At 37.6% G+C, this 25392-nt stretch overlaps 1 protein-coding gene across 2 annotated transcripts in view; it reads left to right on the plus strand.

The window, feature by feature from the left end:
- The window catches only part of GRID2 (glutamate ionotropic receptor delta type subunit 2), a 729516-nt gene that overhangs the window by 606633 nt on the left and 97491 nt on the right, over positions 1-25392 (plus strand). For both annotated transcript variants that reach the window (XR_009747555.1, XM_061477352.1), the window contains exons 12-13: positions 14153-14291; positions 23339-23534. Coding sequence is in view for 1 of the 2 variants with exons in the window: in XM_061477352.1 (XP_061333336.1) it covers positions 14153-14291; positions 23339-23534 (335 nt within the window). In the remaining variant the exon portion in view is untranslated. The remainder of the gene's footprint in view (positions 1-14152; positions 14292-23338; positions 23535-25392) is intronic.

A 25392-nucleotide genomic window follows, 5' to 3' on the forward strand; every position in this document is an offset into this window, starting at 1 on the left:
GGTGTGAAAGCTCAAAAAACATCTTCATTCCCCTTGGACTAGCTCCAAGACTGATTAATTGACTACGAGAAGGTAATGTCTGTCTGGCTATAGTATAAATGCTGATCAAGACCAAATGAGACAAAAGGGAAAGTAGAATTGGATGTGTATAGCATCTGTCCATCCTTCTGTGTTCTTTCAAAAGCATCCTAAGGTGAATATTTTACTTGGAACAGTTTCTTTAATTGTTATGATTTTTAATAAGACTTTATACTACATTTGGGTAAAGAATGAATAAATTAGATTAATCAGTTTTGGTTGTAGGATTCCCCTGTGTATAATGTAGATTTAATTGAGGAAATGAGTAAGAACAATTTAGCCAGGAACTGAATGTTTCTTGCATGAAAAAGGACTGTAACCCACATTTTAATCTGCAAAGATGTTAAGAAGCAAGCTTTGCTTGTCCTGCTATTTGATTTTTCTGCAGAGAAGCTTATACTTAAATTGGCAATTTTGGCTGTTTAGGATAGGGAGGAAGTGAGAAACGAGTTTTAGCTTTATTAAAAATACTCCCCCTCTGTTTGGATGACAGCAATTTCACCTGCAAAAAGATCAGCCTTTTTCAGCAGAGGATATCCAAGGCACCAGATGAACATGGGTTTAGAGGGGAACCCATGGTAGTTTCCATTGCTCTTTTGGTCTGTGGGGAGCCCCTCCTCTGCAACAGCTGTGCCATGGCTGTATCCACCCATGAGGGCTGCTCTTTATAACACCAACTGGTGGGTAGGTGTCAGGAAAATTGCCTGCAAACTGTAAAGGGATGAGTAGCAAAGAGGGTTTGAAGCTGCTCAAGTCTCCCTTCTCCAGCTGTTTTTTATCTCAGACCTCTTGTAAGATTAAAATGTGTATAAAAGAAGTAGGCCAAATTTAATACTGAAAGGAAGCAAATAATGATACCAAATAATAGTTTAAGTTTACCATCCTGTTGATTTCCCCCATTGCTGCAATGAATGTCCATTCTCAGCAAATATGAGAGGCTGGGGTGGGGGGTATTTCTTTTTTCTTTTAGTCAGCTTCCCAGCATACAAATTATGGGGACTGCCTTCATCACAGCAGCATCGTGCGGTAGGAACCTTCTGTTGCTTAATTACTTTCCCACTGTCAACAGAGGGAGGAGAGATCATAAAGTAGGACTTTACCTTTTCAGTGCTTTTGAAGTTACTGAGATGTTATTTGGTTAAAAATCTGTGATACTTCGTCTACCAGACAAAAACTGATGTGAAGGAACATGTGTAGTTTTAACTGAAGACTGCTTCCCTCACACTAGGATAGAGTAAAGATAACAATGAAGGGGAAAGAGAAAGTCTTCTGCAAACAGGCTGCTAAGGAATGGTGATAATAAATCTGTTGAGTGGGAGTGTTCATTGTTCATGCTCAAATATACTTGCTAATAGAACATTTTTAGGTACAAGCATGTATTCTGTTCTTACAATACCCTCTTTCATTTCTACATCTATCCCCCAGGAGGAAAATCCTCACTATCCAATAAAGTCATCTTTTAAGTTGCTTTTCACTTCTAACAAATCTGAGTCAAGATCTTAAGCTGGGTGATAGCTGATTTGCAGTAAAAAACAGGTTATTCAACTTCCAGATGTAAGCATTTGTATTAGTGATTTTCATCAATAAATGACATTATAGCATTATTCTCAGTGGAACTTAAAAGGATGAGGGGATTTTTCTTTCCTCTGTTCTCTATGAACTGTCACAGTACTACTTTAGGTCATCTGAGTTTTAGAGATCACTTTGATAACAACATCACAGGATGTACCTGAAGTGGAATTTTAGTCTAAATCCTAAAATGTGTTATTTAGGAACGTAATGAGAACTCTTGCATTAGTGATGATTGAATTATGCGAGGTTAGGAGTTCATTGCAGAGGAGCACTCTGAAAATTAAAGGATAACAGGAATTAGTGACATGAAAACTGAGCTAATGTATCTGAGATGTCTGTGATTCACTTGCCTCTAAAGTAGTCAGGTACCACTCTGTGATGATGTATGCTTGGAGATCTTGCAAGAACAGATTTTTAAAGCATTTCATAATACTTTCAAAATACTTTCAAAATACTTTGAAAGCAAAAAACCTGTCTTTCAGTATGTGGTCTGTTTTTAAAAATTCCCTTCATTTCCAAAATCTGGCATCACAGAGTTACATAGATGTGAAAAAAAAATTAATAAATGATGGGAGATGATGGGGGAAGCTCCTGCCAAAAGACGCGGAGGCTTTACTGAAATTATTGTTTGTCCTTATGGTCTCACAGAATTGTCTTTTGTTTTGCTTGGTTCATAGTTGCTCAGTTTCAGCCAAAGGGGACTCTTTCTCCCTCTTGTTCATAATGTCCTCCCTGACAGGCGCTTAGCTAAAGCAGCATTCTAATACCTCATTAATGACATTGTTGAGTTTATTGTTAATTGTTTGTACAGATGGCCTGTTTTCAGTCCATTGTGCACAGTTCTTTTTGACATCCCAGAAGGTACTACATATTATGCTGTCAGTAGTCTATGGAAAGGCCACCACTATGTTACAGTTAGCTTCCTAGCTACTTATGAGTATGCACCACAGATGATAATTGTGGTTGATCATTTCAGGCATTAGAGCATTCATATCCAGACATTTGTAAAAGGGAGATTGGGTCTCAGCACCTCTGGAAATCTAATCGGAAGGTTGCCAGTGTTCAAGGTTAGTTATTCAGATTGGGTGCCAATATTCTCTAAAATAATAGTAAGCGTATATCATTTTGATGTATTCACAGTGGCTGCAAATAGTGCCTTTCTATGGGCATGCAATCAGGTGCAGTCTTAAATCTTATATCACAGTGCTGTAGAAGAGCATCCCTGGCAGCTTCTTGTGTTTGCTACCCGCGCACTTTGAGCTCTAGTCTGTGTTTGCCTCTGCCTGTGTGTGTGTTTGTAATTATATCATGTGAAATTATTGTCCTATGTTGTAAAAGTGGCAATAAAACATTATCTGGTCAGAGCTGCTTTTGAGCAAACAGCTGTTGGTAAAATTGCTAGGCTTATTGCACAATTATTTATCATTATGTAATTGAATGGTACTGTATTTGGTAACCCCAAAATTAAATTTGAAACCCTGCTGAGTCTTCTGATAAAACAGTGCATTTCAGCAGCATTAGCATGACAGATTTTGGCCAATTTATTCATTAGAGGTGCGCAGCAAGCCTCACAGTTCCAATCTGGTCATACTTAGAGCAATCAAAAGGTTTACTTTCAAATATCAAGACTTGCATGATATTTCAGCGTCTGGAAATGTGTAGTATAGGTATAGTAATGTTTAATCTAAGAACTCTCGGTAGACACCTCCATTTTCAAACTTCAGCTGCAGTCATTCTTTTGTAATGACAGCAGAAGAGAAAAATAAAATATACTTTTATGATACATTTTCCAGAACTTCTGGAAACACTGTCTCGCATAACTGGGTTGCACAAGTCACTACAGTGTATTGGCATTAAATTACTGCACACTATCATTTGTAACATTTTATCCGTGATGTACTTTGATTTGATTTTCAACTGAAAACCTCTTCTTTTGCTAATTCCACAGAAAGATGGAATTTGACCACAGCAAAGTTGCTGATATCTAAAATAAGTAATTTCTTTTGTGGGTCTAGGCTTAAAAGCTAGAAATTAATTCCTATAGCTCTTAAAGATTTATACTGTAAATACTATATGACAGAAATGCAAATCTGATTAAAGTATGTTGTTGAAGTACCACCGATACCAGAAGAAGCTAGACCACTGCCATTTGCTATTTGGTGGTATGACATGCTTCCCTTCCCATCTTTTACCCTCATTGTCACTGTTTCAGCAAGATGGGTGGAAAGAAACAACTTATTGTTGAGAAGGGAATTATAAATATACTATAACTAATATGTTATGCTAACATCATTTTAATCAGGTAATTATTAAAGGACTGTTTGGCCTTTAAGGACATTGATTTAATGGGAATTAATTTAATGATTGAACACTGTTTGTGTAACATTATCATTGCTAGTGATGCAGAAAATTGGAATCTCAGCTCAGCTGAAAAGAGGTTAGACTTTCCATTATCACATTAGATCCCCTTTCTTCTGGAATGCATTTATTATACTTTTTTTATACTTTCAGTATATATTTAAATGTTTGTGTTTTATCTAAAATTTCCTGAGTAGAAAAAATAAGTAAAAATGTTCATCATTGTACTGTTCTCATTTTTAATCAGAGGCTTGCATTTCTGTTTAATATAACCTTAAACAAAGTCCATTAAATTTGGGGTTTGACATGCTATTGCTTCTCCCATGAAGCAATTTTTCTGTTTTCATTTTCTGCTTTCTTCTCTCTGCAAACCTGATCATTAGGTTTAGGATGAATAGGGGTTTGGTTTATGGAATGGTTTTACAGCTATAAAAAGGCAGCTTTTAGAAGCAGTGGCAGAGCACAGTGTTATCTAGATTATTCTGAGGCTGAATCCTGCATTGTCTAGACATAATTTAGGAGTGATTTAAAAGAGGCTTTGACCCATTTGTTTTCAAAATGGAAATAGTGAACATTATAGAAAGCCTGTATTCAGTACCTGAGGGTTAAGACAGAGTTAAAGCTGACCTTTATAGATACAACTCCCATTTATCTAAACGGATGTTGTATCTGGCTGCCCTCCTTGATTTGCCCTTAGTAGTGCTATTGTCACAAATTATTTTTCAACTTTATAGAGCCTCTAACTACTGTTGTGTGCAAATTAGATCCAGGGAGAAAAGGAGGGCTCTGCATAAACAAGTGATTGGAAGCATGTAGTGAGTAGCTGTGTCTGACAGACTTCTGCAGATAGTTTAATTTTGAAACAAAATTTTAATCAAGGATGTCTATGACAGTTCCTGCTGTATCTTGGCAGAGTTTTACAAGGGAATCTGGTGGCCAAATGATTAGCTCTCTGTCACTAGATTGAAGTGGTTACAGTACAAACAGCAAGGTGAGAAGGCTTGGTGTTTAAAGACAGATAGAGAAATAATTTGACAATAGAAGTAGCAGAAACTCAGACTTACAAACAGTCTGTAGGTTGCTAACCCAACGGTGAGCCAGCACAGTAGTAGGCTGAAATGCTTTTCACCGGGTAGCACTACCCTTTCCCTTGGTGCTAGAGCATTTTCTAGCTCGAGAAAGGAGACTTTCAAAGAACAGGATCTGACGTTTCAAGCAAAATAATTTGTGAGTAGTCATTTAGGCCATCTTTTGGATATATCTGTTTGTCCATCAGGTTATGTGTCAAGGCTCTCTGACCAGATTTATCAGATGCGTACACTGGGCTGCAATTTGATGAGGGCTTAGTGGCAGTGCCCCTGGTCCTTGATTAGACCCAGCATTTGAAATCTCAGCATGGGTAATCTCTTCCTATTAATGAGGAAACAGCTGAGCAATGAGCCTTAGTATGAAAGCCAAATGCCAAAGGCACATCCAAACAGATGCACAGCAGTAGCAAATGGAGGATTTTCAGAGGGAGTCTGCAAGATATGAAATACAACTTTGAGGTGATTACTGGCCAGCAGTAACCAAGAGTAACAAGGTAGCATGGCAGTCTCAGGTTGGAGCTAGCTCATGTCTGCCCTCCTTGGGAGGAGGTTGGAGGGAGCCTAAATCTACCTGTACAAGGTTGTGCATATACCATCAGGTTAGCTGCCTTTCACAGTTGTTGATAAGGATCTATAAGAATCTATAAGAATGTATAAGATGCATTCAAAGTACTTTACAGATTTCAGATGACTGTGAGTGATTTGAAATAAGCCTGAAGGTGAAGAAAGATCATCTCAGATATTCTCCCTGTCACATAAAGGGGAGAAATAAATGAGGAGAGCTTTCTTTTGTGAATCATTGCTTCCCTTCTGGGAGGGCAATGAGGGCAGTTCTTCCCACCCAGCTGAAAGGAAACAATCTTCCAGAGAGCAAGCGTAATGAGATTAGTCAGGGGATCATTACAATAACAACAACAAATGAGAGAGAAGTGATTGTTTAGTTCAGAAGACATCAAAGGGGAAAAAAAAATTAATTAGGGCACCAAATGACAAAGTGAACACATTCTTTGATCGCCTATAGACCAGTACAAGGAATCTGAGTAATAAACAAGAATAGCTGGAATTGCTCACAAGTATAAATTTGGTCTTTATGGTGTTACTGAAATCTTATAGGAACATATGACACTATGAAGTACTGAAAGACAGATGGTCAAGGTGGGCAAAAGGGGAAGAGTGTCACTATGTCAAAACGGCATTAGGTTTTTAAGAGGTATTGAGAAAGATTAGATCTTGATTTCTTGTGGAACTGTGTGCTAATGGCTGGAGCACAAAATGAGATGGAAGTCAATGTCTGCTGCAGACCACCAAATCACACTGGAGTAGCAGATGATTGGCTTCTGTAGTGCATATCTGTAATGTGTAAGGGAAGATGTTAGATATAATAGGAGCATTTAGTCTGAATTATGTATGTTTCATGTCTCAGGCTGCCCAAGTTGAAGCATTTTGAATGCACATATAGAGCAGGAGGAAAGAGAAAGGAACATTAATGGCACCAAAGAGTTAGAAGCTACAAACTTCAAGAAGAATGCCATGGGGAGCAAGTGTACACAGAGGCAAGTCAGAATTGAGGACAACAGGGAGGACGGTTTGAAAATGTTATTAGGAGCTAAAGAAACCTTAATGATAATGGTTCATTAGGTGAAGGTGATACCATTCAAAATAGTTGTTCCAGTAAGGCAATTAATATTTCTCTTCTGTGTTTGTTAAAAGCAAGTTAAATACTTTTCATGTCAATAGCAACCCAAGAGAATGTTAAATGACAGTTTCTAACATCAGACATTTTCAAGGCAGCAAATCCAAACAAATTTCGCCCAAGCATTTTTAAAGAGCTTGTTAAGGAGCTTCCAGGACCTCTATTTCTAATCTGACTCCTGGAGTCTTGTGCAGATTTTAGAAAGCTGACCAAAATATATTATGTAAAACCTAAAGACCAAACTAAACCTTCAATTCAATTGTTTCTTCCATCTTAATATATGGATGCAACAAATTGAAAGACTTCACAAGCATAGACTTAACAGTTCCAAAAGATATCACCATTAAAAAGTTTGATATTGAAGATACGTATTTATACAAACTATTAGTATTTCTTAAAATGAACAATAACAGTCCTTCTTGTCAAAATCATCCAGATGAGGAGGAGGAAGGCTGTAGAAATAACGGGAAAAAGGAAGCCAAAGCATGTCCCTGGTAAGTGCAGCAGTGGCATACAGAAAAATGTTTTATGATGTATTGCTAAGAGCCACACCCAAGTCAGGGATTGAACAGTACCTAAAGACAGGTAATACTGCTAGAAGCTGATGACAGAGGATGTACAAGGAGATTTTCAGTATAGACAAAGACAGGGTAAGTCTGGTTTGTCCCTTAAGCACAGTGTTTGAAAGATAAAGGACTTGCTTTCAGAAGAAAGAATAGGCCAGCTATAAACACAGAAGAGCTCTAATACTGTTGGAGTAGGCATATGAAAGTATCTCCTCTATCAATTATATTCTAGGAAGATAGACATCAAAAAATTATCTAGTATTTCAGATTTTAAGATTAATGAATACCAACATTTCCATGAATTTACAATGGGTCCATTAAAATATTTTTATGGTAAACAGAAGAGAATATAAACATTTCTAAGCATTTAAACATTCTTAAATGTTTCAAATATCTTTTGAGGTGTTTTTTCTTTCTAATTTACTTCATGTTTATTTTTAGAAAACTAATGTGAAAATATCTTTACAATGAAACCCCACACTACACAATTCTTCTACTATTTATAAAATAAATAAATAAATAGTTGCTTGATTTTTTGGCTTTTATGGAACCTTTTGTAATTACTTCAGAGAAAAAAAATGGTTCCACTCCAATCCTATTACTTCTAGTGAATGAAAAAAGCAATTCCTATAACTTATTACCTAATGTATTTGTAGTATTCTCACAGTACTAATAGTAATGGTAATAATAATACCTAGATACATTTTTCTCTCTTTAGGAAGTTAAGACCTGAAGAAATGTTTCATGTGTGATACAAAATACCTGAAAATCTCTCTTCATATGTAAGTTAAAAATAATTAAAAACAAACAAACAAAACATTAAAGAAAATAACAACAACAACAAAACACCTATGCTTTAATAAAGACAAAATGCTAGGGAGAAACAGGTGGCGTGGAGAATAAAAGCAATAGCTGGCTTTTGAGCTTGTACAGACCTTGTCCAGGGCTGCCAGCCCTGCCTCATGCTCAGTTCCTTCTCTATTCTCAAACCACTGCAATCTGCCAATACTTGCAAGGCTAGGGAATTCAACCTCTGATTTACAGGCTTATTTGAAAGGCATTACCAATTCAAGGGATTGTATTTTCCTGTTGAAGGATACATGTCATGCTTGCTGTGGTCACTTCAGCACACAATGTAACCTTACAAACTCAGGTTATGACATGCCGGCTTGTATGTTATGGAAATCAATGTACTTTGCAATGTTTAAGAATGGAAAAGTATGGGTGAAAAAAAAGAAAAGAAAGGAATATAAATTCATGGTAAGAGATTTTCTGAGAACTTGCAAACTGTATTTGTTTCACAGCAGGTAGAAATAGGTACAGGCTTCATTGACTGCGAAGTACTTTTTCTTGTCCTATACTGACTTGAACATTTCCAATTGAAAACAGGAAAAATGTTATATTATCAAGAAAGGTGTTAACAGAATAGTAGCAAAAGCTAATGCCCTGAAAGATTCTGCCTTTCAAGAGCTCTGCTTTGCAGAGTTTTGTAAAGATAACAGAGCTCAGTCAAACTTTAGGTTTTGTTTCTTGTGGCAGAAATAGCTGAAATATAAAACGCCTTTGCCTCTTTGTTGATATAAGCTGCTCCCCTCACACCAACTCTCTATTAATGTCCTTTTAACAAAGAAAACATAAGACGTACATTGATCTAAACTGTTTGCAACAGAGTTCTACACTTTGTATTTGTGCAAATGGAAATTGCAGATGCACAGCATAATTGATGTGACTGTTCTAACAAGCTAAAGGCTAAACAGCAGCCAACTCTCGGTCCTTTGTGTTTTTTTCCAAAGGCCAATAATTCACTGACCGTGGACAGAATTTTTGCAGGAGAAAACAAAAACAAAGTCTGTCCCCAAATAACCCACCCTATTATTTCTTCACCTTCCTTTTCGAGACACAATTAAGATCTTTTCTTTTAAGTTTGACAGTCTTAGAGTTCCTCAACAAGACCATCACAATTAATATGTTTTTCACAATTCTCAAAATCATATGAGAAAAAAATCTAGCTAAAATTCCTTCTGCAGAAATTCAGCTCACTGCAGACCTCTAGCAGAAACTAATGCAGATTGAATGATTGAAATTTGACAAAGTTATTCACAACTGAGATACATTGATGGTAAGCATTGGTGACAAATAAAGTTTTGTCAGTAATGAAAACTTAGTCTTCGGTATTTCCAGGGCAGCTGTGGTTATCACAAATAGAAATTGCAAGCCATGATTCTTGTAGTTTCCTTCCTGTAGGAAAAGGGCAGAGCCTTCTCATCCAAGCCTGTCTTTCACAGATGGAATAGTTGCAGCAGACTCCCAGTTCAGCTCTCAAATCTGCCCAGAAACCTCATTTAGTACGGTTTCCAAATTCAGGACATAGAATAATAGTTTATGGCTTTTCTCTCTGTGTTCAGTTGTTTTGAAAGTGTATTTCAATAATTAATCCTCAGGAGCCATTTTTTTTCTCAGTAATCAATTCCAAGTTTTCTCAGCATTGTAGGCTCTATGCTGCTGAGCTATTTGCTTTAGCAATAGTAAGAAAATTATTCTTGAGCTGTTAAGAAATTAATTTTATTTATAAATATTGTGCATTCCCAGTGAAGTTTTTAAATTTATATTAAATCAGAGCAAGACCTAATCTTACCCATTTACTGCCTGGATGACTAGTAACAAAAATTGCATTAGTTTTCAGCAAGATGGCTGTCACCAGGCTTGATCTCAGAAACGACAACTGTAGTTAAAACTTCTCCAAGAAACATTTCACCATTTCTTTTTGTCCATTAAAAAGTTTTTTTCCATTTCTATCTGAAACACTGTTATAGGTCTGGACTACACAGATGGAATTAACTTTAATTTAGTCCAGAATTATGGACTATATGTCCATAATTAGTCCAGAATTATATTTTACGAAGGTTTCACCAGGCTGTGGTCCTCAGTTTGCATGTTTTGCTCCTTTTCCTGTTATTTCATTCCTCCTTCTTACCTGTAATCCTCTCTTGTGATTTTTAACTTGAAGAAACCTTCAAATTTACTACTAACAAGGTATTACAAATCTGCATGGGAATCGTATAGGTTAACGTTTTATCTCCTAAGGTGGGTTTTTCCTGATATTTAGGTCTGTCGTAATTACATGTTATATTGTTTGCATTTTCAAGACAATGCCTTATTTTTCTTACCTTCTAATATTTAGCTTGAAGCGCTTGGAAAGAAATAAGAATAAACAAAAATTCATAAGGTAAGTTGCAGTCTAAGCCTGTCATCTGATGTAGGCCAGCTTAAATGGGTCTAGGATTCATGAAGGAGAGCTGCACTAGATGAGAGTGGGAGTACTGAAAGTAATTTCTTTCACTGTCACTTCTACTGTAATTCAAGTCTTTCAGAAAACTCCCAATAAGATTGATTTTTGCTGGTTCGGTTTACTCTGGAAAATATCTTTTCCTTCCAATCAGAAAATTTGAAAGGCAGATTAGGTTTTTAAATTAGTGGTAGTACACATCAAAAGTGCCAGCTGAATTTTACTAGGAGCTGTACCCACAACATAGGTGATCGACAGGTAGTGGCATTTTGTGCCACATTATACCCTTCTGCCAGTGTGTTGGAAGGTCAAGTCTAAAGAATAATACAGCCTCTGTATTCATTTGAGGTCTGTCTCTCAAGAGGACAAAGCAACTCCAGGACTGCTGAGTGTCTTCTCTGATTTCCATTAGTTTCATGAGTAAAGCTGAGTACTTTTAATGTGTTGCTCAGCATGCTACAACAATAGTGGTTTTAGTGTAACCACAACCAGCATGTTAAATTCCATTGACAAATTTTACTATTGGAATAAGGTGTCAAAGGACAGACTTTACTCTGGCCACCAACGTGTGTTTACGTGGCATCTGGTGCCTCCCTTTGCTGTTAGGGGTTATTAAACTGCAGCTATGATATGAAAGACAGTAGCCAGGAAAGGCTTGTTTCATCTTCTTGGCTTCCTCCGTCCTTGCATTGTGTGTCCTATGCATAGTCCCCCATAACTAGAATATTCTGTCATCCAAAAAGACGTCTGTGCACCTGAAACTTATACCAGATATTGGCAAGGAAAGCTCAGGCAGTTTTCCATGCATGTCCCTTCTGCATACTAATTTACGGTCAACGGTAGTGACTGTTAAGTCTGTAGCTCTTTTTCATGGTAATGTTAATGAAAAACCATTGAACGTTGCTCTCCTGAATAACTTGGTACTCTTTGGCACTGAGAAAACATGTAAAATTGGACTGAGAGAAAACTCTGGAAAGTTTTATCCATTGAAACAAAATTGGGGGGAGTGAAGAGGTTTCTTAAGGTGAGCTGTCAGGGTGCAGTGAGTGTCTTAGCAAACAGTACAATAGAACAAGACTATATCACATTAAGTCTCCTAATAGATGCCAAAGAAATAATGCCATGGCACTAAGAGGTCTCCTTTGATTTTTCTTTCTTTCTTTCTTTCTTTGATTCTTTCACAGGAGAGGTGGAGTACACTGCCTGTACTGCTTAAAAATCATGATTCTATGCAGTTGCAGTGTCAGTTCTGCTTTAGAAATGGTGGTTTAAAAAGTGTCAGTGCAAACATTATGGAGTACAGGCAGGAGTGATTAATTATTTTGATACGCATTTTTCATGTACTTGAATGCAAGCATTGTACTTAAGCTTCATTTATTGACTGTTGATATGCAAGGCACAACTGTGAATTAGGAACAAGACTTCAGAGACACCTGGATGAAGTAAAAGCCCTTGGGATGACAAACATTTACGTTTTTTAAAGTCTATTGTTAATATATGCATTAAAAAAGAAAAGGTAGCAGTAAATACTGGGGATAACCTTACCAGTGTGTGGGAAAACTACGCTGTATGAACTGTAGGGGGATGCTGTGACTGGGGGGTCTGTGATGGCTTTCATGGTCACTTGTTGCAGATCATCCTAACTTGAAAAACAGAAAGCAGGTGTGTGACTTTCAGCTGTCCTCTCTTTTCTGACATTTCATTTAAATAAGAAAATGGGAGAATTAAATTTTACACATTAAGCTGAAACATGCAAATGCAAGGATGTCCGGGAGATTGTTGACTTCTTCTCTATCACTCTACCCATCTCAGTTCAATATGAAGATTATATGTAGGGATTGGCACCTGGAAGTTAAAAGGACCAACAGACTTTTCAGATAAATTGATATAGCTGTCTTCACTTTTAATTTTATTAAAATTCATTTTTAAATTAAGTATTCCAAAGATATTGCAAAAACTCTTATAAAGTAGAAATATTCTTTTAAAAATAATTTAAGATTTATGTAGGAGTGAAAACCACATCTTCAGATGTTGACACTAATATTCATCTTTGAAAGTCTTTATATTGGAATAATATCTCCTGATCTGACCAATAGATTATTTCAAAAAAATACATGGCATCTTAGGACTTAAATTTATTTCTGACTGAACAGGTCTAAAATAGATTCTGTCTTTGCAGTTCTTAAAAGGGAAAGGGTTTCAATACTTATATACAAAAAAAATGGAGTCAATTATTATTTCACATACAATACAACTCCACATCACTGAAGTAGGAAGAAAGCTTCAAATTTGTTTACTGTATGGTGATGCAGAGTTCCCAGTGCTTTGTTATAAGTAAGACAAACTTTGAACCAAACAATAAGGTGATCCTTCATATTCAAGCATTGATTAAATATCTAGTTTGTGTATATGATTGAAATTTACTTGTACTTGGAATAAGAATAATTGTCATTTACACCAACTTGCTGGGGAAACGTGGAGGAGTATTTGCATAAGTGAAATTCAGCACAGAATACTCAGATGATTGAATCCATAACAAACTGCTTTTGCTCAAATCCCAGATATTGTACCATTGTAAGATTTTGCATCTAAGAAAGCTACCTCAACAATAATGACATCTTTTCAAATTGCTGAGTACAGGGTGAGAGGAAAAGGGGTGAAGTTTTAAGCAGTTGACTGGGGGTGTTTGCTGCATTCACCTGTCCCCCACCTAGTTACTTGTAGCTGTGACAAAGCTTACACTGCAGACAAAATGGGTGGTTTTAGAACAATGAATTTTCCTTCATCTAAAAATCTGTTATTTGTATGTTTTCAACTGAAAGAGTTGTTTCAAAACTCTGAACTAGTGTGTTTTGGGAGCAGCAGTTTGAACAAAAAATAATGCTTTTCATGGCTTGCTAAACTTGGCTCTGGTCACGTAAGTGGTGATGTGCAGCTCCTCGTAGGTTTAATTACTGCTAATGTTTTGTTTAAATGGCAGTTGGATTTTTAAAGGAAAGCAACTATGGGAATACAAAACAATTTTGCATTCCTCAATACATGTGATTAGTTTTTTGCATGTCCAAGTTCACTTACAGTAAGTTGTACACATACACATACACTTCTCATGAGCATATGCCTGCCTACAGAACTGTGAAAAGTAATTATATTTCAATGGGGTTTTTCTAACTTTATGTTCCTTAGTTCACAAAAATTCTTAATTAATGTTTGTAGATAAAATCTCTGAGGAAAGAATGTTGTAAGAATTTACTTTTGCTGGTTTTGTTCTTATATCTTGAAGTCTATTTCCGTTACTGGACAGAACTGGCAGATGAATTGTGATTAACAGCACAATAGCAAAAGAAGTTAAATACAGCTGACACTGTGGACTTCCTTCAGTACTTTTCATTGCATAGAAAGTGTAGCTCCCTGTTGACCTTGAGGCCTAGTTCTCCAGAGCAAGGCATGAGCAATAAGGATCTGGGTTTCCTACTGCCAAATGAAAACTCTTGCTTTTCCTTCTTCCCCACAGGAGGAGAGGTTCCATACACAACCCTAGCAACCCGACTGATGATGGGAGCTTGGTGGCTTTTTGCATTGATTGTCATCTCCTCTTACACAGCAAACCTAGCAGCTTTCCTCACCATCACACGCATTGAGAACTCCATCCAGTAAGTTGATAAATGAACTGAAGGAAAGGAGGGTGAACATATGTATGCTTATAGAGGGGTATATATGTTCTACTTAAGTGTGAGAAAAGGAAGAAATTTTTATCATCCTGACAGGTAGTTTGGAAGCTAAAAAAAGATAACAATATGCCATAGACTGCCAGTCTCCCTGGAGACACTTTGTCTATAGGATCAGAATTGTTGGCCTCTGGCAGATACTCTTCTGCGGCACTTGTACATTCATATGCATGCATATTTTGAAAGAAGCAATTGGGTTTGGGATAAGGGGTGTATCAGTACTTGAAATGGGAAAGTTGCGTGCTGTGTGTTTTCAGGTTATGCTTTCCTTTGAAATGCTTTGAAAATATACCCAAACCATAATACTTGCACACTGACACTTTAATGAGGAGGAGCTCAATGCTTCTTCAAGATATGGGGAATAGTCAGTCAAAGCTGAATTTTCCTTTTCTTGCCAAGGCAAAGATGTGTTAATAGCAACACACAATGAAAAATAACTTCTGGTCACTTTGCTCCTTCTGTTCCCAAGTGCTTTCTTACTACACTAATGGATCATATTGTTCTCTTTTTCCATCTATTGGTTCTTTTGCTTCATGCCTGCCTAACATGAATGTCCTTGTCTGGAGAACTGTTTTCCTGTCACTCCTTCTAGCCCTTTTTCCACATCATCTCATCTTTCTGTACCACAGGAACCTTTCTAGGTCTCCTACTCTTTCTCTCTCTACCCCTTTTTCTCCAGTCTCCTCTCAGCAAGCTGCGTGCTGACATCCTCATTCCTACTGCTCCAGTGACCTCCCCCACCCCTAAATCCTTTCTCCTGGGTAAAAGCAGAGATTATAAAATACAGTGAAACATTAGCTAATCAAGTACTTCAAGGGCTGGGCTCTCTAGTTCATAGAAGGTTTTTAATCTTGAGGCTACATATCCATGAAAGTGCATGCAAGTGACAAGGTTAGCCTTTCCCATAAATCCTTCTTTGCAAAAATGGTAGCATGACTTTAAAGAAGAGAAGTATGAGATTTTGTACATGCAAAATAAATAATTATGATATATTCAGTCATTCAGTTTGTCCTTACAAATATGAGCTATGCCTCTGCATCCTGCTTTGAAATTATGTCCCTTCTAGTTTTGAAGTAGTCCAGGAAAATGCTCAAAATACTGTGACAAATGTCTGAGTTGTATTATCATGTGTACAAAAGAATAAAATATACCCAAACTATAATTTAATACATCTCAGCTTTTTCTTGAAGTTTATTATGATGTCACCAGAAAACCCTCAGTGGAATTCTGATGTTATTATGTATAGTTGGGACTACATTGGTCTTTGTGCTGTATTATTTATGGCAAAGTCACTGGAAATGTTTTATTCAGTAGAAAATGTTGCAGCTGGAAAGCTCCTGGAATGAAAGAACAAAGACATTTTTCAGCAACACTTTCAGCTCAAAAATAGAGTAATTAGATGTGTTAAGTATCCATTAGGGAATGAAGTTACCCTAACTACAGTGGGAGTGTAAAACTTTAGTTTACAAAACTGCCAAAATTGGACCTCAAACCAGCACATAAGAGGGAGGCTGTTTGTTTACCATGCTGAATTATTGCAAACTGGGAAACATGAATAAGCAATAAAGAAAAAAGCTGATGCCTTTTTTTTCTTTTTCTCTTTTTTTAACAGATCAGATTGTACCTTGGGGAGTTTTGAAGGCCAGAATGGAAATGAGTTTATGTAGTTACAGCTTTACTGCTTTACTAGCAGATTCTGCTTATAGTGCTATCCAGACAGGTTCAGAGAAGTCAGAAAAATGAAAGAAATTTAAGTCAGTGGGTTTGCACACGTGTAACAAGTAGTTAATTGGTTTTCATTTCCAATTTCTAGCTAGCATCAGATATTACAGTGTGTTGCTGAAGGCATGGTCCTTGTGATATCTTTTACAGAAGATAGGAGGATTCAAGTAGCCCACAGCACATTTCATTTCCATGAAACATTTTGGTAGTTACTGCATTTCGGTTTTTGGATGTGTAGCCAGAGCTCTTGCAGCTTGCTTTTCTTGACTGGTATGAATGTTGGGCCATTCATCCTAGTCAGTGTCTCAAGGTATCTAGAAGCCTGTTTTGAGAAGAAAAGCATAATAAGGTTTTGTTAGTGTGCTAGAGAGGACTAGTGAAATGCTTCCTTTCCCTATTAGTGTCTCCTAGTAGATCTTTGATGTATAACCTCTCTTGAAGTTGATGGCATTTGTTCTCTGCTTTACTGATTAATTTGGATCAAATTGCTACAATTTCTAATGAACTTAGAAGACTATTAGTCTCCTTTTGCAGACAAATTGCTACTATTCATAGCTTTGGGAGCTCAGCTTCTCATCTTCAGGCAGTGTCAGGAGTGGAGGCACTGAAGTCATGGAGTAGTTCCTAGATGCATCTTTTGTTCACACTTGCCCCACATTGCAGATGACATTTAAATCAAGACAGTCAGCATTTCAAATGACAAAACATTGTGGCAGCAAAGAAAGCATAACTTCTATGATCCTTAGATCTTTAGATCACTGTCTCAAATGCAACATGAATGAATAGTAATTAAGAGTGGCTTTTCTCAGTAAATGCAGATAAATTTGGAGGTCTTGAGCTAGCTCCAGCACGACCTCAGCAGCAATCTGCCCTTCCAGGTAACTCCCTCAACTTTGTATACTGGGCATGACGTGCTGTGGTATGGAATACCCCTTTGGTTAGTTTGGGTCAGGTGTCCTGTCTATTCTTCCTCCCAGCTTCCTGTACACCTCCTCACTGGCAGAGCATGAGACTGAAAAGTCCTTGATCAGGGTAAGCAACAACTAAAACATCAACATGTTACCAGCATTGTTCTCAGACTAAAGCCAAAACACAGCACCGTATACCAGCTACTGGGAAGTAAATTAATGCCATCCCAGCTGAAACCAGGACACCATGATTCACTTGAAGTTATCATGACCCCAGGGCTCTAAAATGCTCAATAAAACTGACGAGTTTTCTGCAAGGATGGTTACACAAGAATGCAGTAATTGCAGTAGATATTTCCTTGCACAGAAAATCAGAATGTTCTTAAACCTTTCCTTTAATCTGATTAAACCAGATCTTCAAACTGGCTAGCAAGCAGTATTACTAGATTTTGACACAGCTGTCACTGCCAACAGTCAAATCTCACTTAGTGTGCCCTGTTCCCTAAACCTGGCTGTGAATTAATCCTTCATGTCCTAGAAAAAAATGGGGGGGGGGGGGTGTCAGGAAGCATTGGAAAGCTCTATCTGAATTAGTCATAAATAAAGACTTGAATGTAAGCCATGACATCAGTTATTTTCTCCTAAAATTTAGTGACTACTTCATGCAGACAGTTTTGTGCAACAGCCAAGACTAACAACACAGCTAGCCTAAATCATTCTGTAATCCAGATCTACAGAGATACTTTGATGCCCAAGCCTCTGACCTCTGTGGTATTTAACCACCTAAAAAGGAATTTGGTTATTCCTTTATGGAGCTGACCTTCTGCTTTTCTACATTTTTTGTGTACTTTTTAAATGCTTTTGGCTGACATATAAGAAAAACATGTTACCAATTCTAAGCCTAGGATTTGAATTACAGAAGAGGGTATGCTTTGGGGAAAGAAACACATGCAACATATGTTTTTTTTTCATTTGAGTTGAAAGCAGAGATAATTTTTTAAATTATAAAGTCATTTATTTGTGCTAAGCCAGAAAATGAAAGTGACCTGACAACTGCTGCCTGAATAAGGTGTAGAATACTAAACAAAATCAACAAAGGCTGAAAAATACATGTATCTGTTAATAATTCATTCTCAATTGACTTAGTTCATCTTCAGAATAGCCCTTTATTGCAGTTAGTCTGTACAGGATAGTATTAGTATCATCTCAGTAACTGCAATGAGAAAAAAACTTAAAGACCAGACAACATTTTTGCCCACAGTGCTTCATGACTGATAACCAAAAATAAGGTGAACTGCTACTTGACTGCATGGTCACTTCCTTAGAAGTAGGATTTGTCTATAGGCAAACTCATTTACAGGTATTTTATTCTATAACAATTTTTTTCAACTCTATCTTCTTTTTTTATTTTTAAACAACTTTTGTCATTCATTACCTTATTGCTTCAAAATTAGAAATTCAAAGAGATAAATGTTTTAAAATGTGGGATTATAACTCTCTAACTCATGTTAGATGTGTGCTTTGCTTTGCAGGTGGTTACACTGAGATCAGTAAAACTATCACAAAATTAAATTCCCATCCAGTATGGATAACAGTGTCAGAAATTGGGCATCAACAGATACCCCATAGGAATTAGCCAGCCTGACAAATACTTTATCCTTATTTTGAGATCTTGTGTGGCAGCTGTGTAGTGAGACTGGGTGATCTAGTGAGGCTGTGGGTTTATGTCTCCACTAAATGTATTTGTCTGAACAGAGAATGAGTTGTTTAATCCAGGAATAAAGGTACATCGAACAATGTGTAACCTACAAACCAGGCTGGAGGCAAAGCAGTTATAAAAATTCTTTCTGCTGGAAAGGAACCTCAATGGTTTAATAATTTTATTAGTTCTGTCAAGGTTTGTAATGTCTCTTTGTTTTGCTGTACCTTGGCTGCAGGGTTGTGAATGTCATACCAGTAGTCTGCAGAGTTGCAGGTTATAAAAAACAGTTTCTGAAAGAGGTCATATATATTATGATCCCATTCGACGTGTTTGTGTGAGGGGATAAGTCACTAATGTGATAGGTTGTTCCCATTTTTGCAGTTTGCCTACTGAGCAGCATGCATACACGTACACCTCGAAGGCTCCAAAACTTCTTTGTTGCTCCTCAGCATAGGGTCAGGCAAACCAAAACTTGAGTTTACTGCTGACAGTGTTTGGCACATCTGTAGAGTTTATACTCGTACTTGGCTTGCTCTTGTCCTCTTTACATCATGTTCTCAGCATAGAGCAGCACCTGCAATTGTGAAAAGATGCAGAGCAGGGCAACTGAGATAAAACCTATGTTTTAGGACAGCACACCAAACAGCAAAGAAACGCAGGCTAGTTAATGCCAGACTTGGCAGCTACAACATGCCTTCCTGAAGGCATTGACATAATTCTTCTCCTTGTTATTTCCTGGCTGGTGATGCCTTTGTGTCTTGCTTGCTTCTCACACTGCTTATAATATGCTTCCCATACCTGATTGTAGCACACTTTTGGACTAACAGCTCGTCTTGTGTTGGTTTGCCTTTCTAAAAATAGCAAGATTGGTTTTATAGCCACAAGATATACAGAGGAACTGTTTTTGTTTTGTGTTCTTTCTAACTGTACTGTTTTGTGGCAGCAGATACATGTCATTTATATACCAGTTAGAAACAATATTTCACAAAAAATGCAGTGTTGCTTGTTATATTAGAAATGATATGGCTTGTAAAGTAATGACTGCAATTTCACTAGGTGTTTTCACTAGAAATTGGGGACTCAGTAAATACTTTTTGTAGACTTTTCTAACAGTTTGTATGACAACACAGCAATTACAGGGCATGACAGTATGCACCTTGTGACATGCACCTTCATTGCACTTCTAAGCACCGCCAGGACATACAGAAGTGAATTGGCAGCAGCAGCACAGAATTGATGAATATAGAATGTTGTATTTAGCTAGTGGATTTCATGAATGATGCTTTTGATAGATGATTTACTGTCAATGCAACAGTAATACACTTGCTTCTACACAACACTTTGCCTAATGGTGAAACAGAGAGAAATCCTCACAATGCCCATCACTGTCAACCAGGGTGCCTTTCTATAGAGCTGCACCCCAGCCTGGACTGTTGCAGGAGGTTATTTCTCCACAGGAGTACATGGCTTTGTATTTTGTCATTGCTGAATTTTACACTACTCCTGTCAGCCCATCCCTCCAGCCTTTCTAGGTCCATCTGGATGATAGCTTGTCCTGGAGCAATCAGCTGGTCTCCCAGCTCATGTCATCTGCCAACTTGACAACAGGGTAAGGTCAGGTCTCAAGTTAGATATCTGTGGTACTTGTTACCAGCTTCCAGGTGAACTACCCTGTGAGCCTGATTATCCAACCAGGAATTTATTCATCTTGTTTCCTACCCAGCCAGACCTAATCACTTAATTTGGATGCCTGAATATTATGGGAGACAGTATTGAAAGCCTTGCTGAAGTCAAGGTAAACTGCAGCCATTCCTCTGGTCTTGTCCACAAACTAAGTCATTTTATTATTGAAAGCAATCAGATTGGTCAGGCACGACTTACCTTTGGTAAATCAATGCTGACTACTCCCAGTCAGCTGCTTCTCCTTCAGAGAGAGGACTTGAGAGGACTCAACCAATGCTGACACTCTTGAGAGGACTCACCCAGTACTGTTGGATAGCCCACCTGAATTCCATGAATCATCTTTTTTATCTTTTTTTTAATATAGTCTGGACATTTCTTTTCTCCAGTGGTCAGGGATCTCCCCTGATCTCCTCCACCTTTCAAAAATTAAAGCAAGAAGTCTTGTAAGGACATTGGCCAGCTCTCTCAGCACACTTTGATGCAGCCTGCCAGGTCCATGGACTTCTATGGGTCTAGTGCTCTCAACCAATCCCTGTCTTTTCTGGTTGGCATTTACTTGACCACCTACTGCTGTTTGTTCATTGCCTCCTTGAACGCTGCCTCTAGTCACAGGGACCTGGGAGACCTTGTTGGGGAAGAGCAAGGCAAAGAAGGCAATGAGCATCTCAACCATAGCTGTGTCTGCTGTACCCCTCAACAGGTCCACACTTCCCTTACCCAGGCTTTTAGTTCTGTGAAAGCTGGTCTTGTTACCCGTGAAGTCCCTCAAGAGCATCCACTCTGAGTATCTGCTTTCCTAATATTATCAATATCTTACCAGGAAGCATTTCTAAATTCTACCATTATAGCCAGTCCATACTTCTACTTTCCATACATTGTTTGGTAAGATGAAAGCCTTTTTTAAATTCTTAGGGTTTTCACTAATTTCAAAGTCTAGTAGATGATTGACTTGCTTTCCCTCGAGAAACCTACCTGATAGTCATATCTAATTTTCACGACTGATCTTTAAAATGGTATCAATACTTATTTCAGTTTATTTACTAAATCTAAGTATAACTTCTTAGTAGTTTACTTTCAGTAATTCCTCTGATTACAACTACATCCTTTTAAAAATATTTACTGCTTCCTTTTCATACACTAGCTGTAATGAGGTTTCAGAGTTTTGCTAACAACTCAGTCATTTCATATTTGATCTTTCAGAACTCATAGGTGTTTATCTGGGCTTGATAATTTTATTTTTTTACTTTTCAGTTAAAAATTAGCGATAATACTTACTCTCCTCATACCTTAGTCCATTAAAGTCTCACATTTTTCTTCCTAAAAAAAGGGCATGTCTCAGTCCTCTGGTAGAATACCAGTATACTTGGTTTCAGGAAAAGTTTCATCTAGCCGCTTACCTTTGATGATCCCATATGTGTAGATTCTTTGAAGGTTCTCTGCTGCTTATGTTCTTGAAGAGGAATGCCGTATTGTTGGAGAAAGAGGAGAGGACTGTGGGGAGTTTAATACCATTAGCTGTTTACTCTTCAAAATTTAATTTATCCCTTCCTTATATTTGCTATATGTTATCTGCTTAGAATTTAGCTCTTGTTCAATGTTCTTCTAAGCCCACATATCTGAATTTTAAAGGATTTCTTTTTGACTCAACTAACCTCTAAACCCTTGCCATTGAGCTCTATTGATTTCTTCTGTTCCTGTTTTCTGTTGTGTTCAGAGGCATACATATCCTTTGAGATTTGATTACTGTTTTCTTTAGTGCCATCCCTGGAACATCTAAGAATTCCTCCCCCACCCCACCCCTATAGGGCCATTTTCACTAGCCTCTTTATTTACACGTTTTAGAAACACAACTTGGAATTGGATGATTTTTCTGCATTTGTGCTTGCACTTTCTGTGGCTGCAGTGAGCTTTTACAATTTGCTATTTCTTACTTCAACACAGCATTCAGCCCCTTGATTTGTCCTTTGGTGTCATCCACTACATTTAAACAGTTTATACAAAGTTAATTTGAGCCAGGAAAACTGTAATGGATTTTAGGCATAGATGTTTTCAAGTAGTTATTTTGAAACCTTAATGAATGTAATTAAAGAACCAAAGGTACTTGAGAGCAATTCTATAGGACAGGAAAATAAAGGCCAAGAGGTAAAAACACTTCAAAGGGTTCTAAAATGCATTTTTAAGTCCAAAGTAGGATTGACAAAACCATATTTGGGGTGCTGTAGTAACTTCTAAACCAATTAAATATTCTTACTTATAGGCAATGCGTAAGACCAGATAATATGTAAAGTAGAACAAATTTACTGGTCTAAATAACATGTACTGTGATGAAAAGGCAGTTCACAAAACCACAACATAAATCTTCTTGCTGCTGAAAATAGTGTAGGATGTGACCTGTGTTGTGGGTGCACAGTTCAGTGCAGGAATACCACAAAAAAGCTGCTCTTCATTGTGTAACCCAGTAGCACTTAGAAGTACTCAGAGCCAGGTGCTTTGTGCTAGATTTGGGGAGTTCTGGTGCTAATACTCCTGCTCCCCAGCAGCCAGGTGTGTGGTGGTACTGCAGGCTCATAAGGGATTATTCAATTCCTGCTGAACTTGCTGTGTATGGCTGGAGGGACTGCAATGCTCCCTCCTCTCCTTCGCCCCTGCTCAAAGGAGTTTGGCATTTGACAAGATCCTCTTATTCCTGTTTTTCTCTCTCCATCCATTTTCACTTTTTCCACCCCTTTCTTTCACCTCATATTTCTCCTTGTGTCTTAAACCATACAATTTTTAAGCCTCACTTTGTCTTTTAAGAAAAAAGAAAAAAAAAACATTCCAAACCATCAAACAAAAGAAACTAGAAACTGGCTTGACATCTGTCTTCCAATGTATTGCCCTTTGCTTGCCTGCAGCTCCTGCCTCTTGAAAATGTGGCTTCAAGTCCCCTGTGTCTCTTTTCTTCACCCACAATTAAGGTCTCTCCAGGATCTCTCAAGGCAGACGGATATTCCTTACGGCACTGTGTTGGACTCTGCAGTCTATGAGCATGTCCGAGTGAAAGGGATGAATCCTTTTGAGAGGGACAGCATGTATTCCCAAATGTGGCGGATGATTAACAGAAGTAACGGTTCAGAGAACAATGTCTTGGAGTCAACTGCAGGTATCCAAAAGGTACTGGTATGATTTATTTTTGTCTTCCCATTGGAGATGATCTGCTTTAACACCACATTTGCTTAGTTGTTGCTTTTAACTATAAGGGATGCATTTGCACCCAGATAGTGATCATGCCTGGTACCAATTTCTGCAAGCCGATTGCATCAGCACAGAGGATTGTGACTTCTCAGTATGTAGTTGCTTTCAACAAGATTTTAAAATATAAGCACCTAGACTGTTTGCTCTGAAAAGGATTTATAGGTATAAGAGATGAATGCATTTGTCAGAATGCAGAATGGGAATAGGATCACTGGACTATAACCCCAGAAGTTATGTGGCAATGTACTGTACAAAGCTTAAAGCACTTTTAATACAAGACATTGATTAACTTTCTTTTGTAGACACCTGGCACTGAAAATCTTGGCTTTCAGTTGGAGCGCTGTGTCCTGTATGTTTTGAGAGAGTCAGGCAAAAAAAGATGATCTGGCTTTAAAGAAGAGACTCCCAGCTATCCTCTGTAGTTACCCTCATTGAGAGCCAGAGACAATTTGTATAGGCACATTTGTGAATGCAATAGTTCCCTCCCAGTGTTTTGGTTGACATCTACAGCTTTTATAAGAACACTAGTCCATGAAAGGGTGTGGTATGAAAGTGAATATGGGTTTATGAGTGACTGTATACAAACTTTTTCTCTACTGTTGTATTTTTGCAGAGACAGTTTTAAATAAAATCTGAGTGATATCATATTTTCTAGACCTTAAACTTCAAACTTTGAAGGTTGATTAGAGCAAATATCCATGAAGCATGTGTTCACTTGTTCTAAGCTTGGCTTAGCAACTTCTGAAAATCCAAACACTGCCTTTTGTCTCCACCAATATCCATTTGCCAGGAAAACCTATAATTTCTGGTGTTTTCACACTGGACGCAAACATCTGAGAGAAAAGAGTATCTTAAAAAGAATGATGAAATCATTGATAGTCTCTTGATAATAAAAGAACTACAAAATAACAGAGATCTTTTTGAGTCTTAAAAATCACTAACCCACCCTCTGTATAACTGAGATCATATTTATCCTCTGAAGGACTAAACAGAATGAAAGAAGATGCAAGAGAGGCCTTGGGGAACCGTACTTTTGAAACCCCTTTAGATAAAGTCATAAGCTGAAAAAGCAAGGAAAAGAAAAGACAGTTTGAAGATTTATTGGCTAGAGGAAATTGCTTTTTTTGAGAAAATATATTTTAGCTCAGTTTGGAAGAGGCTGATAAAGCTGAGGTTTGCCTTTTGTATATATATATTAAAAAAAAAACTGGCCTCTTTCTGGTTTGCCTTCCCAAATTATACTCAGGATTTCAGAAAAATAAAAAAACAGAGCATGTCAAGCACACCTATGCTGACTAATGGCTTTCAGCTGAAAATTCAACCAGTGTAACATGGTGGCAGATAATTTCAGATTACAGTCTTTGATGTCTCACTCCTAGAAACATGGCAGTTGCTGTCCTAAAGCCTACAGTACCAGAAATATCTGAGTTATTTAATTTCCCATGCCTCTGCTTCCCAAGAATAAGCAGTGGAAATGATGGTGTTGAAAAGCCAAGCTGCAGCCTGTGAGCAAACCACCCACCCTTCAATTTTAAAATATCAGAGAGCTCAGGCCTGATTCTAATGAACATATACTTCTACCTATGTGTGCAGTTTCCTCTCGTTCTTTCACCTTAAAGGAAGAAACAACAGAAAAGGATTATTTGTCACTTGCTGTTCAAACAGAAGCTTTTGGGAGATCACATTTGAGCTGATAGGGAAGAAAGCTGGATGAAGAATGTGATATTAAAAGCTATTATTAGACAAGAAAAAATATTTAAAAAAGGTATCTGATAAA

This window comes from Pezoporus flaviventris, unplaced genomic scaffold, assembly GCF_033815535.1.
Source record: "Pezoporus flaviventris isolate CSIRO_AGI_PZ_B2104156 unplaced genomic scaffold, CSIRO_AGI_Pfla_v1 ptg000002l, whole genome shotgun sequence".
In the NCBI taxonomy this organism is placed as follows: Eukaryota; Metazoa; Chordata; class Aves; order Psittaciformes; family Psittacidae; genus Pezoporus; species Pezoporus flaviventris.